The sequence below is a fragment of the Asterias amurensis genome, chromosome 9 (assembly GCF_032118995.1).
Source record: "Asterias amurensis chromosome 9, ASM3211899v1".
Lineage (NCBI taxonomy): Eukaryota > Metazoa > Echinodermata > Asteroidea > Forcipulatida > Asteriidae > Asterias > Asterias amurensis.
In genome coordinates, this window is record NC_092656.1 from 20,232,721 (window position 1) to 20,248,412 (window position 15,692).

The 15,692-nt window shown below is 37.1% G+C and overlaps 1 protein-coding gene across 2 annotated transcripts in view; it reads right to left on the reverse strand.

The window, feature by feature from the left end:
* The window catches only part of LOC139941463 (CREB-regulated transcription coactivator 1-like), a 56,759-nt gene that overhangs the window by 14,718 nt on the left and 26,349 nt on the right, over positions 1-15,692 (reverse strand). For both annotated transcript variants that reach the window (XM_071937978.1, XM_071937977.1), the window contains exon 5: positions 87-181. In XM_071937978.1, coding sequence (XP_071794079.1) covers positions 87-181 — 95 coding nt within the window. The remainder of the gene's footprint in view (positions 1-86; positions 182-15,692) is intronic.

Below are 15,692 nucleotides of genomic sequence, written 5' to 3' on the forward strand. Positions count from 1 at the left end.
TGGCACGGTCAAAATTTGGCACGGTCAGAATTTGGCACGGTCAGAATTTGCGGACAAAATTCTGGCTGTGTATAATGTTTACCAACCTCTTCTGTGGGAGCCAGGCGACATACTTCCATGACTCTGGAATGGATCAATTGGTGCCATCACACTCGTGTGAAGCGCTGAATCAGAGTTCGTTCTGTCAGAAAGAAATACAAAATATAAAAAAACATAATAGATTTTTAAAAAAATATTTGAAGGGGCAAGGCCATGTTTTTAGTTGACTTCTCCATTTGAAAACTTTCAAGTTGGAAAGAGCTGTATGTTACTTCTAATTATTTCTTCAAGATGCTGGGCCCAATCTAAGACCAGAACACATTTTTGCATATAGCTCAAAATAGTTTCTTGACCAGAATTCTTTTTAAAGGACCAGAATTATTTTTATTGGATCAGAATTTAACTAAGAAAAAAAACACACCAAACCTACACAGTTTAACATAAATAAACTGTTTTTAAATGTATTTGAACACAAAGGGAAGATTTCTCTCATTTGCACAATGAGCGGGTATACTTTGACACCCGACTCGACAGAACTGAAAAGATACTAACACAGTGAGGTTTTATTATTCAATTGAAATAACACAAGACCTGCTGGACATGTCCAGTTATGAGATTAGTGGCCCAACACTGAAATCACAGGCCTCGGGCCTACAGTCAAGTGTTTATTTCAAGCACCGAAGACTGCAACTTGTCAAATGCTTGACTGAAAGGGTCGTGATATTTTTGGCAGTTAAAGCCATTGGACCCTTTCGGTACAGAAAAAAAAAAAAAAAAATGTTCACAGATTTACATATAATTTACAGGGTTTACAGAAGGTAATGGTGAAAGACTTCTCTTGAAATATTAGTCCATGAAATGCTTTACTTTTTGAGAAAATGGTAAAACAATATAAATTCTCGTTAGCGAGAATTACGGATTTATTTTAAACACATGTCATGACACGGCGAAACACGCGGAAACAAGAGTTGGTTTTCCCGGTTTTTTCTCCCGACTCCGATGACCGATTGAGCCTAAATTTTCACAGGTTTGTTGTTTTATATATAAGTTGTGATACACGAAGTGTGGGACTTGGACAATACTGTTTACCGAAAGTAAATAATGGCTTTAAGCAATAAATGGAAACAAAGATAATATATTTGAAGAAAAATAATCCTAACTTTTCACAATCTAATGATTTTGCGTGTTATTATTGTGTAAGCCATGCATACCTTACAGTTTATGCATTATAATTATCCATAATAGATCCATCGAGGGAGACTTTATACAACAACCAGAGAGGTATTTAGAAATGAATCTACAAGGGAAAGAGTTTCCATGATCGGGGAGAGTTTCAAGATTGGTTTGTTTCTGCAGATCAGTGGCCTCTGATGTCCATTATTATTTTTGGCAATTTCATTTGTTTTGAAGAACTGTGTGTTCCATCCTGAAAAAAATGTTTTTATAAGGAGGTTGTTCCACTTTGATGCTTGTTCTCATTTGTATATGGGTCAAATAACTATGCTACAGTGCACAATTTTAAGAGTGAGCTTCAGACTATTACAGTGTACAATCGTTATCTACATGTCTCATATCAGCTACATGAAAGCCAAGTGTTCTAAATATAAAAAGCAACGGGGAATAAGTATGAAAATTAAGTGTAAAAAGCAAAATCCTAAAGAGTTTGGGGATTTTTGGGACACTTGGCAGCAAACTTACCACATAACAATGAAAATTTACCTAGTAAAAGTACTGTCAATTAGAGTTCCTAAGTCTCCCATTGAGGTGGACTCCTAGTTTAATACAACAGTCCTATTTTTTCTTTTCCTTTTCAATATTTTAGATTTCTGTGCAATAAGCTTGTAACAATATCAAAATTAACCATGGTGATTTATCGTCCAAAACACTTGGCGATATTTGATGTTATCGTCTTTTTCCCCAACAATTTATGCAGTGTTCTGTCCTAATAGTCATAATTGTGTTTATACAGTCATTCAATTTGTAGTGTGTGTTTGCTGAAGGAAAAAGCAGACCTCATAAGCGGAAGAAAGGTGATTTTGTTTCCAGATATTTGTGTTTGCCGATCTGTCAATTAGGAAACAAAGTGTCCCCCCTTGTTTATCCTGTGCTTATGATTTCCATGTTGGCTGAAAGTCTACAGCACGTAACAAATTTTTCACTTGGCTGTTGATTTTTAATTGTAGCACAGAACACAAATTGTCCTTAGATTGCCCGTCAAATTTCAACACGCCACCTGGGCAGGTCGCACTAATAGCCGACAACTGACGGCTATTATGAGAAAGTTGCTGTAAAAAATGCAAATAGAGCTACTGTAAATAAACCCTTTAAAATATATATCAAAGACTCTAACTAAATTAAAAACCTAAAACCTTTTTAATAAAATTTTTTTTTTTTATGTGTTGTTTATCAGATGTCGCTTAAAGCCATTGGACCCTTTCGGTACACAAAAAAAAAAAAAAAAGTTCACAGATTTACAAATAATTTACAGGGTTTACAGAAGGTAATTGTGAAAGACTTCTCTTGAAATATTAGTCCATGAAATGCTTTACTTTTTGAGAAAACGGTAAAACAATATTAATTCTCGTGAATTACGGATTTGTTGTAAACACATGTCATGACACGGCGAAACGCGCGAAAACAGGAGTGGGTTTTCCCGTTATTTTCTCCCGACTCCGATGTCCGATTGAGCCTAAATTTCCACAGGATTGTTATTTTATATATAAGTTGTGATACACGAAGTGTGGGACTTGGACAATACTGTTTACCGAAAGTGTATAATGGCTTTAATAGTAGAGAGGCAGGTATGTGCAGTGTGATCTTGCAAATAACATGATATGATATCCCATGGTCTATTGTTGTTTTTGCTAAAAATAGAAACCAGACTGTAGTTGTGTGGACTTCAGTGGCAAAGTACCCATTCTTCTATTAACTCAGATAATAAAGGAAATCAGGTTAATAGTTTCACACTTAGAAATATCGTTCGAAAAAAAAAAAAAGTGAAAAAAAAGCAACCGATATTTCACTATCCACACATAATTTTTGGGGGTAATATTTGATAATACCATCTATCCGCACAAGCTTATATAGTGCACTAACGGTAATCAAGGTTGATCAAATTTTGGTATGTACTTGTATCGTGCCTGTCAAATCAGGTACGAGTATGTACATAATGCAAAATTATGCAAAACAGTGTCCACGTACACTTGTGTATTAATTATGAGCATGTCGGAAATCACACTTCCCTGTATCATTACTGTTCCTTAACATACGTTATTGAAGAGCAAAACTGTGTTTGATTCACTAGAAATGCAAGATGCATCTTAGATGAATCCAACCTTCCGATTTCCTTGTACAGTTTTCAGACTTTCGTTGACCCCCCATCAGCATTTTAAATAACAAGAAGAGCAAGAACTGCCAAAACTCCAGCTACAATTTTCCGCTCGGAGTCAATATGCAATGAACCGTATACATTCAAGAGTGTGCGCTGAAAAAGTACACAGCAATGCTACACAGTGATTAATCTTCCAAACTACATAATAAAATGAACTTCAAAATACTAATTTAACATGGGCGGATTTTTTTTGTTAGTCTCTCGCTCTCTCTTTATGAATGGCAATAAATAGGGAGATTAACATACTGTTAGGAAACCTGCTGGAAATTGTGAAGTCCTTGATAACAATGCAGGTATAGGTCTAGTGTGTGTGTTGAGGTTCATCGCTTGTTTGCTCACGTCTATTGTCTGACTGCATTGTTCATTGAACATTATGTGTCCAATCAATGGCCGTAGTGACAAGCAAATTATATCATATAAAAGTATGTGATTTTTTCACATATTTACGGGACTGACTGCACAAAAATCATTACAATATTGAATTTATGTAAATCAAAATTGGGTATGCATGTGGTGACTCGTAGTGTCAAGCCACGGCCAAATTTCATATACAATGTAGAGCTGTCGCTGCCTAAAGTAGACAATTGTAAACAAAAATTGCTGTGGTGCCCGGTGCTTTTGCTGTGGTGCCCTTTGCAAAGTTCCAATACAAATTTTCCTCATAGAAGTGCCCCTTAGCAGAGGAAACTTTGCTGAGCCCTCCAGGAACGAAATTCAAGGACTGTAGGTGTATGCTTGTCCAACGTATAATGAGTGAACCTGGGTTCAAATTCAAAGTAAGCAGGGTATAGAATTAAGAGAATAACAAGTCTACACTTTTTCAAAAAGCCTGAAAATATGTGCGTGTGTGTATGTATGTCTTAGTCCGCAGGCTAACAGGGAAAAAAAACCTGTGTACCTGAAAAGTTCATATCAGGACAGAGCTACTACATGTCTGTGATGTTGGTCTTTAAACTTTTAGTCTACGCTTTTTCAAACTGTGCCAAAATAAATGCGTGTGTAGTATGTCTTAGTCTGCAAGCTAACAGGGAAAAAAACCTGTGTACACGTACCTGACAAGTTCATATCAGGACAGAGTATAATTGCCATGTCTATGATCATATGTGTATGTTGGTCTTTAAACTTTTAGTCTACGCTTTTTCAAAATGTGCCAAAATAAATGCGTGTGTAGTATGTCTTAGTCCGCAAGCTAACAGGGAAAAAACCCTGTGTACACGTACCTAACAAGTTCATATCAGGATAAAGAAAACTTTGACAATTACTAAACTTACCCAGGGCTACACATTAAATGAATTCATGTCAGAACGCCCAGAGCAAGTTAAGCAATCTACAGAACATGTCAGCCTTATTGCATTTGGGCTGCAGTTAATCATGCATGCTCAACTGGAAGACAAAAAAAAAGGTAGACCTATCTAATTGGAGAGTGAGTTTTGAATATCAAATTCTCACAGACTTGTTTTTGTGGTTGTACTTGTGAAAGAATGATTGCAGTGAAAGGTATTGCAGTATTGGTATTAGAGGATTGAGTGATATTCTAAATCCACTGAGACTGCTTTTCTGATACCATGAACAATAACATAATGTGGCGTCAAATTATTAAAGGCAGTGGACACTATTGGTAATTACTCAAAATAATTATCAGCATAAAACCTCAATTGGTAAACGAGTAATGGGGAGACGTTGATAGTATTAAACATTGTGAGAAACGGCTCCCTCTGGATTGACAAAGTTTTCTAGACAGAAGTAATTTTCCACGAATTTGATTTCAAGACTTCAAGTTTAGAATTTTTATTCATTTTTTTCTTCCATCGATGTCATGCAAAATGTGTAATCGGTTTTTCACTCTGAAATGAAGAAACTATATATCTGAAAACCTATTTTTAAAAAGTAACAGCTGAGTTTGGGTATCAAATAATAAACAACAAGGGAAGCTGAGTTCGGCTGTTACAACCAAGGAAAAAGGGTTTCTTTTTCTCTGCAAATTGTGCAGAACTTTCCACCGTTTTCTCCTCACTCACACAAAAGATTAAAGCCCAAGTTTTCAAAAGTTTGTTATATGTAGTAAATTTGTTAACCACTGTCTGCGACTACTTTGTCAGCTCTACCAATCCTTTAATACATGTACCTTTAATATTTGTACAGACCATGTGCATGTTCCTAAGTACTTTTTGTTTTATCATAAGGCGGATTGTTTGGACAATGTAAATCACTGCAACTTCTAAGCCGATCAGTTCTGTATGAAAGAGGAAGCTCAGCACCATAGGGTTTTCCCCTCGCATTGTATACAGGATTGTAGTTGATCTATGAAGAACCCCCATGAACAATAGTGGGAATGACAATATGGGACAGTTACACATGCAGCACACTAAGCATGGGTGACAAGGGCGACTACATATAGCGTCAAAGTCAGGACTATTGAATGCTTAGTCAGGTCGTGACTACTTGGTTAATCGTGCCGCCACGACTATTACAAAAATAGTCCCGACTACCAGCTCGATGAACCAATTGTGTCGCTCACAATTATTCACGACATACATGTTATTTACTTAAGCAACACAATCATACGTCAGTGACACAATCCCTTCGGCATCAGTTTAACTTATTGCACCTGCGGCAAACAATATGCGGCAATGCATCTGGGGAATTAAAAATTAGGTGCGACTAGTGTCGAAGTTGCGACTATTTGAGGCGTCACTAGTAGAGTAGTAAATTTCACTAGTTGCCCAGGCCTACAGCAAGCCACACATTGCCAATGAGGGTTTTGACCCTTGAGTGCCTCCATTTGATACAGTACAAACACTCAACATGTGTGTACGGTTACGGGTAATTTCCACTTGCATCCAAATTATCATAATGTAACACAGGAATGACAATTCTGCATTTTTTTATAAATAAAATGAAACATTTTTCCTGAGGACGATCAGAGTTGTTAATAAACCACTGGTTCATCTTAGAATCACCACAACTCATGACAAGATTTATTACATGGTGTCTTCGCAAACCTCACTTGAAAATGATACACATGTAATAGAAACAACCATGTAAATGTTCAACATGAGTGTCATAGTGATAAGTACCTGTTATGAAGGAAACAATTTTCCTGACAATTTTGTGAACAATGAGTTCTCAGTCTTGATACTTCATAAAGGGAAGCGGAGGTAAAAAATTACTTCACTCAGCTTTATTGCCTTCACTTGTGAAATGGAACAGTCCAGATTTCATCTCATTGCTAATATTCTGTATGTGACAATATACATATTGTACATGTATTCAATATGCATCCAATATTTTTATTTGAACATTAGTAATGCTTGGGTATGAAATGCACAATCCAAATACAAAAATACATTAAATTTAATGAAGTACATGTATAATGAGTAGGGTAGATGGCCTTAGCTTTCGATCCAAACCCGACCTTCTTCAGAGGCATAAAAAAGAATTCATAAATACCCCAGACAGTTTCTCTACTCCTATTGGTGGAGAGCGCATCACATGGCAGTGTTTAAACCTTTGATAATGACCAGCTGGAGCTGTTTATAACAAGCTGGCTTCTGCGTGTCGGGCGCGCAAGATAATCACGCGGAACGCAATTCGTAGCTATAGTTTAATAGCAGTTAGTTTAATCTAAGCATGCGCGTACACACAACCCACGCGCAACAGACTCTTCAAAAAGTTTTTGAAAAAAATATTTCAAACCTCAAATTTTCAACTGTCAAAGTGTCTGTAATTGTATTTTTTGAACGTTTTTTTAACAAAAGGCATTTATGAATGGAAATAAAAGAGTACTGACTTGTCTTTAAACGTCCGTTTAAAACCTTGCAGGGTTGTTGCCATGCGCTAAAGGCCCTCGCCTTAGGCTCGGGCCTTTATCACACGGCAATTCAACCCTGCCGGCTTTAAACGGCCGTGTAAGAACTCGTCGCTACCCTTTTATTCCCTTAGTAATTAATGAAGTATTATACATTTATCTCATACAAAGAGCAGGCCTGATAAATGTACTTCACGGAGGCAATGGGCTAAGGTATTTGGCTCCTTGCCCTCCTTGGTCATTGCCTTGGTGCCCATGAAATGCTCCAGTAGAAATAAACACTTTCCTCATTAGGGTGCCCTTTACCATGGAGAAAATGCCTTGGTGCCCTTACCCTTTCAAAAACTCATCATACAGGCCTGACGCTACATACATGAAATCTATTAAGGTTGCACACATACATGTACGGCACAATTATATTTTCCACTTTTACAAACACAGTCAAATCATGTGAAATACAATAGGGGGAGATACATTTGAACCATTCCTCGATCATTAATACATAAAACAAACACAGCATGAATTATATGTATACATGTATGAGCACAAAATGCATATTAACAGACGTGGGCGTAAAAGTATCCAATGTCTAAAAAAGACTCAAGTTGGTTGACGATATTGAGCCTGCCTGCCCCCAGCCCACTAACATAAATTACAATGACTCCAGGCTGGGGGTCAACGTCCCCTTGGGGGTATTTCCGGCAAGAGGGATAGGTAAAAAGCAAGAGAGATGAAAAGGAGACAGTGGAGTTGTTGTGTGGCGCTGCCAGTGAACTGGTTTGGAGTGAAGAAGAAACGTTTGCATATCGGAAATGAATGTGCATTATGAACATGAGTTGGGGGAACTTGAAGGGGAGCTGTAGTAAAACACAAAGCACTAACCAGGCCTGTACATTGTACATGTTTGCTTCGTTTTTGAAAGGGCAAGGGCACCAAGGCATTTTCTCCTTGGTAAAGGGCACTCTATGAGTAAATTGTAAATTTCTACCGGAGAATTTCAAGGGCACCAAGGCAATGACCAGGGGACAGATGGAGGTAATCGCCTTCATTGCCTCCGTAAATTATCAGGCCCGCCTAACGACATGGGCGAAGCAGTTGGGTTGCTGGGTGCTCTGTGATGCGATCTGCAATATCTGACCACTTTAATCAATTTTGTTTTTGCAAGGGCTGTAGAAGAAAAACGTGCACATATCGAAAATGAATGTGCTTCATGAACATGAGTTGCGGTGCTTGAGGGGGGGGGGGACTGTACAGTGTAGTAAAACACGCACCCTAACAACTTCGGCAAAACAATTAAGATGATGGGCGCTCTGTGGTGCGATCTGCAATACCTGACCACTTTAACAAAATTTGTTTTTGCAAGGGTTGAGAAGGAGAAAATCGGAAATGAATGTGCATCATGTGCATTAATATGAATATGAGTTGGGGAGCTTGGGGGCTGTAGTTGGGTAACATTGGTTTGAGTCATATTTTGAGTCACATTACATGTTCGTGGACATTTCAGCTGATGTTAAAGTGCTGTTCAAGGAAAAGTATACCTTTAGTTTTTGGAACCATTTAACTGTTTTAATCCTACATATGTATGTAAATGTAGGTGTATACAATAACATTAACATTTCAAAAGGTGGTTGAGTATTTGAGATAACACAGAAAATCCAGAGCAAATATGTCCAACCAGGAGTTCTATTTTATCATGTTAATAAAAGTTATCAAAAATGTCTTTTAAGCAATGGCATTAACAGTTTATGAATATTCAATTCTTTGAAAACCATCTCCTTAAAGACTCTGAACACTATTGGTAACTGTCACAGACTAGTCTTCTCACTTTGTGTATCTCAACATATGCATAAAATAACTTGGTCGTAGAAGTTGCGAGATAACTATGAAAGAAAAAACACCCTTGTCACACGAATATGCCTGATTTCGAGACCTCAAAATCTAAATCTGGTAGGTCTTGAAATCAAATTCGTTGAAAATTACTTCTTTCTTGAAAACAATGTCATTTCAGAGGGAGCCGTTTCTCACAATGTTTTATACTATCAACCTCTCCCCATTACTCGTTACCAATAAGGTTTTATGCTAATAATTATTTTGAGTAATTACCAATAGTGTCCACTGCCTTTAAGCATGTAATTGAGTGCATACAATTGAAAGTACATGCCAATAAAATTCACCAAAAACATTAAGCGATTTTGAAAAGTCAGAAAATATTTTAAAAAAATGCAGTCTGCAATAAAACAGCTGCTACAAAGTAAGACATTCCGTCTAAACCTCAGAAAAATTCCAAATCGAAGATGATTAGATTTGTATTTCAATTTCAAATTCAAAAATAATTTGTTCAATTCTCATTCTTATTCTTTCCCTAAACAAAAGAGCCCCGTCCCTTTTGACCTCATTTATAACAGTCAACCGACGTTCAGTACTAGATGTGGACATAATGCAATGACTGGACATTTACAGGGAGTGACCGGTCCATAAAAGATACAGGTCACTGACCACTGCCCGCCCCTGTCCACCTCAATCGTCCACTACTATGATATCTTGCAGGTGTATTGCCATCTGCTTTGTATGTACATGTACATCGCAGCGATTCCTCCAGATTATAAGTTGCATGGATTGCTGCAATTTCAATATCAGACGTTCTGGGCCCACGTTTTGGAGAAACATGGTCGAAGACTGATTAATTGAGTTACTCGTCCTAACTCGAGATAAGACGGGTCCTAACTCTTTGTGAAATCGACCCCTGGAGACCTAACCATTTAAAAGTGTTTCCATTTAATTTTTCTATTTCATAAATCCTTACATTGAGTGGATTTTAGCATCCACTGTTAATTATTTGCTTATAATTAAATGTGTAACATTTAGTATAAAAGGGCCTTCTACGTATGTGTGTTAACTTTTGGTGTGTACACTTCAATTTTTCACCACGGCAATGTTTTTGTACTGCCATACAGCCCGTCTTACTATGAAATTGGAATGTACTGCAAGGTGTGCAATAAATCGAATACACAACACATAACGCATACAGTATTCATACTTCCACTGATCCATAAAAACCCATCAACTCCATGGTAACATGAATGTAAACTAATGACCCTGCTCCACCCCCGCTCCAACCCAACCTTTCAGCTTGATAATAGTCTTAGATTCAAAACAATGAGTTCTTGTATACATCCTATACGTAACATGTACGCAGCTTCCGCTATTCATGAAACAATAAGATGATAGTACATTTCTCTAAAGGCAGAAAGACACTGGACACTAATGGTAATTACTCAAAATAAGCAATGGAGAGCTGTTGAAAGTATAACAACATTGTGAGAAGCAGCTACCTCTGAAGTACATGTAACATACTTTTTGAGAAAGAGGTGATTTCTCACTCAAATATTAAAAGACTTCAGGCCTGAAGCCTTTTACCAAATCTATACCTTCCCTTTAAGAGTGATTTACCAAATGTCTACAGTTCCCTTTAATGTACACTCTGAGGATGGCAGTCAGGATGAGAGGGAAGTGTTAAGTGTGTCTTCCGCAGCAGTCTCTCTCCTCTACACTCTACCCTAGACCTCTCTCTCTCTGCTCTGATTCAACATTCTACGGCTGAATATTGATGCCCCTACATTACTATTCACTGCTTTTAAATTCAACACAATTTTTTTCCCAATTGTTTATTTTACATTGGCTGCATGCATGTACTTTTAAGTCAGATCCCTGGTGTTGTTCTAACAATACAATAGCTTCATTAGAACGTCCTGTATGTCAATTTGTACATGTCAAATTCATGAATGTCTTTCTAATGATTGTGAAAAGAGATAGATACACATGAAGCACATTGCAGTGTTATGAATTGTTTAAAGTATGCTTTCAAATAGGTAGTTTGTTACTTCATTTACTTGTTTGTTTTTGTTGGTGGGCAATTAGTAGTTGTGATAATTAGTATTTGTGATCATTTTTAAAGACAATTACTTTGCTCGAGCAATTTAAAAATAAAAATATAATATTCAACAATAAATTGTGTCTATTTTGGTTTAAAAAAAATAAATAACTGCTATGAACATTTATGTCTGAAATGGATTCAAATTTTGAAAGCTGAAAACCACCAGTGATGAAAAAATCCTTAAATCATCTCTAAGCGAGAAATTTGTATTCACTGACTCAAGTTAGGTATAATGTGTACATTTACCATGTACCTCCATGCATGTACATACATGTCCAACAGACATTTATATGATCTACAGTATGTTACACGGTAACATGTGCATAATCAACTCGGCCCTTATGCACACTAAGAATCCATGATGAACCATACTGAAACCCCCACAGACAAAATTTACACTGAAATTGCATTCATCACTTATAGTGAAGTCCAGTAACTACACACAAACTGAAAACAATGCATGACACAGTTGCCTCCTCACCCAGCAGTCTATGGCTTTGTTGCATGAATTTATAACAAACCTTCTTTTACAATGGCCGTTGTTTGCTACGTTGCGTCAAGCATGTGAACTACATACATAATTTGAGCGGCATATAATCACCCGGTGAAATCCAGACTTAAACTCAATTCACAAGGCGAAGCCGAGTAAAATTGAAAAGCAAGATTTCTCTCAATGATTATATTCTGAGACAACGCATAAATGAAATATATTATAAGAATATAAGTTGTTTTATACATCTCACACATAGAGCCTCTGTCATTTGACATTAATTTTGTTCTCGATAAACACAAAATAGACGCAGAAACCCATCCACCCCCACACAACGTTATAAATAACGTGGATGACTCCATGTAATGTATGTCATCATTGTCTGCTGTGACACAACTTTGCCTCGCTTGGACAAACAGAGAAAAAAAAAAAAAAAACCTGTAAAGCGTCCAATAATTATCACTATTGGACAAGCCTAGCCAATATATAATTTTGGAGCATCTCGGCAGTCAATACAAGGCAAAATAATGGATGCCACATGTTTAACCAATCAAATGACAAGGATCTGTATAATTTTGGCTGGTACACGGAATGCTCTTTGAATGCAGCTCTAGGCCTATAAAAATGGCCCTAGGTTAAAAGTTCTACTCCTCACCCAAAAATAAAACAAATTGCTTGATGTTTACATCTAAGCATTGCTGCAGAGCCTCAATTAAACCCTATAGATGTACATCCCCAGCTATATCTTCTTTCACCCTAGAAATGCCATTTAAACCCCCTCCAATTTCCTGAAATTCTCCTCGGGAGAAAACAACAACTATTAAGCCAACAAGACAGCCATCAAAAACGCTGATCTTTCTCACCGTTGTGAAAATTTATGCACTCAGGCAAACAAAACCTTGTTTTTGTGTTATTCTGTAATCTGTACTTGAACGCGATATTATGAATATTGCCGGATATCCGCCCCAAAATATTCCATGCCTCACATTATTATAAAAACTGTCCCCATGTCTCTTCTCCGTAATCTTGCACCGAGGCCCCTGGACTGTGAGGATGTGATAAATTATTCAGCGTCTTTATTATCCTTGGCGTTTTTCTTGGCCCGTCAGTGCTGTTAGCATTCGGGGCACCGTTATTCAGGCGGCGGGTTCCTGTCTAATACAAGGCAAGGGGAGCCACATCCACAAAGGGACTTCCTCATCAAATTGGATCATTCATTTTTAAAGTCGACCGACCGGATCTTGGCAAAATATTGCTTCGGCAAAGAACTTTTTATTTTGTCTCTCTCTGCCGATGCTGGCTGGCTCGAGGGAGACACTTGGATGAGAACTGGGATTATTTTTCGGACGAATAGCTAGCAGCTTCTCGGCGAAAAAAAAAATAATAATAACAAAAATCTATAATGATAACGTCAAAGGCAACACAAACGAATTATAAATTCGTTTTGCTGGTTACGCATCACCCTTTCAAGCAAGCCAGACAAAAATAGGTTTGCATGATTTATAGTTGAACATTATGCACATGAAATATACAATGTATTTCTAAAACACAAATTCTCTGATAAGAATAAACTATAAATAAATAATAAACTTGCGGGTACAATCATGTACTAATTCTCTTTTGTGGGAGTGTTGGCTATGAAAAGAGCCGGTTTGGTCTTAACATTTCGAATAGTATACTCTGCTCATCTTCAAGCATCACTAACAAATTCTCTGCTATATGTATGCAATATCGCAAAACTAACCTAATTAATTTTTCCCTTTAACTGCAGATCACCATCCCACACTGCATACACAGAGAGAGTATTGTACACCATTTGTACACAAAGTAATTTAGTAAATCTTCCACACTACAACATCCCTACTCTACTGAGCATTTTTATTTGTCAAATTTAAATTTGTTTCTACAACGCAAATTGTCTGCTTCACCTAAGGCATTAGAAACTAACCTAAGTGTACATAATAAATTTTTCCCTTGAACTATCCACACTGCATGATACACTCGAGCTGTATTTCTGGTGTACGCCATTTGTTTAACGTAGTAAATGTTTCTACATACATGTACTACACAGCATCCGTAGTCTACGGATTATGATTGATCAAATTTTAAAAATATTTCTAAACCGCAAATTGTCTGCTTCCCGTACGGTAGGGCCTATTAAAAACTAACCTAAATAAATGTATATAATTATTTTTTCCCTTGAACTATCCACACCGCATGATACACAGAGAGCTGTATTTCTGATGTACGCCATTTGTTAACGTAGTAAATGTGATCTACATACTACACAGCATCCGTAGTCTACGGATTATAATGATTGATCAAATTTTATAATATATTTACAAAATGCAAATTGTCTGCTTCACGTACGATGTTAGAAACTAACCTAAATGTACATAATTATTGTTTCCCTTGAACTGCAGATCGCCATCCCACACTGCATAACACACAGAGTCTTAATGTACATGTACGCCATTTGTACACAGTAACTAAATGTTCCTCCATACATGTACATGTACTACACAGCATCTGAAGTCTACTGAGTATAATGATTAATAAAATTTTAAAAATATTTCTAAAACACAATTTGTCTGCTTCAGGTACGATATATCGCAAACTAACCTACTGTGTACATAATTAATTTTTCCCTTGAACTATCCCCACTGCAATGATACACAGAGTATTTCCCAATGTACGCCATTTGTACACGTAGTAAATGTTCGGACATACAACACAGCATCCGCAGTCTACTGAGCATAATGATTGATAAAATTGTCTCCAGTCATACATAATGCATGACCTGTTCTTAGATCCTCTCCACGGATCTTTCGTATGGAGTACCCATAGAGTGTCTATGTTATGATCAAGCACTTGCTGGGAATGGGGAGAGGGGGGAAAAAAAAATTAAAATAAATAGCAAGCCGTAATTATGAAAGTGCAACTCCTGTCAGTGATTAATTTACTATTTGGATCATTCACTGATAGTGATAGAAAGTGGCAGCTCAAAACAGTGGCTGGTTTTCACGCTCAGCTCGGTAGTTGTTTAAAAGAACAACAAATTGCATTGAAGTAGCCGCGGCTGTGCAAGGGTTTTACACTATGCAGTAGTTCTCTACAGGTTTAAAAAAAAATGTTTCTTGAAAGCTTGTATTCGATTTCAGATCCTTACTCACAATTCAGATCCTTACTCACAATTCAGATCCTTACTCTTTTATAATTTGTTTCAACTGTATGGAATATGGGAGGACAACTTGTAAAATCATGTGAGATTTGCGACATTGCATGGTGAGGTATCAATGTATGTTTGGTTTGCGGTGATACCATTTGTGTTTTATCTACTTGTTAAGCACATGATGTAGATTGTTCGTTTGAAAACTTGTCTTGCTTCACTACTGCTGCTGAGTAGATTTTTATTTGATTTGGGAGACTTCTCAGTTCTAAAAAGAAATGTCGCACTGATCAAAAATCAAATCCTCAGAAATGTTAATCATGAACAGCTTTCTTGAAAGCTTGTATTCGATTTCAGATCCTTACTCACAATCACATGCAATCCTGAATATTTGAATATCACGGTCAATATGGTGTTTTTTGTGGGTAGGAAATGTAAATGAATAATAAATCAAAAAAGTAATATTGTTAGACCATCAAATCAGTGCATTGTGCTGCATGTGCATTAGGCTTGTATGGAAAAAACGACTGTCATGACACACGATGTCGTTCGGGTCTGCAAATGTCCTCCGCCGTTTCCTTGGCGAGTAGCTGTTTACATTGGGGCTCCAGGAAGCTGATGAAGTGTCAAGATCACCTGGCCTCTAATCTTTGTTAAGTTTCTGCATTTATAATTAGTCCCGCATGGCCCACAATTATCCAATTAATGGGTTATTTGGAGTGAGCTCAAAATAAACACGACGCAGAGTGACTCGATATGAGCTGTTTTCAAGCTGGACCTGCCAGGTCCTTGGGATAAACAATATTTTGCATTACATGCAGATTTATTTATGAATGGAAATATTACAACACCAGGGTCCAA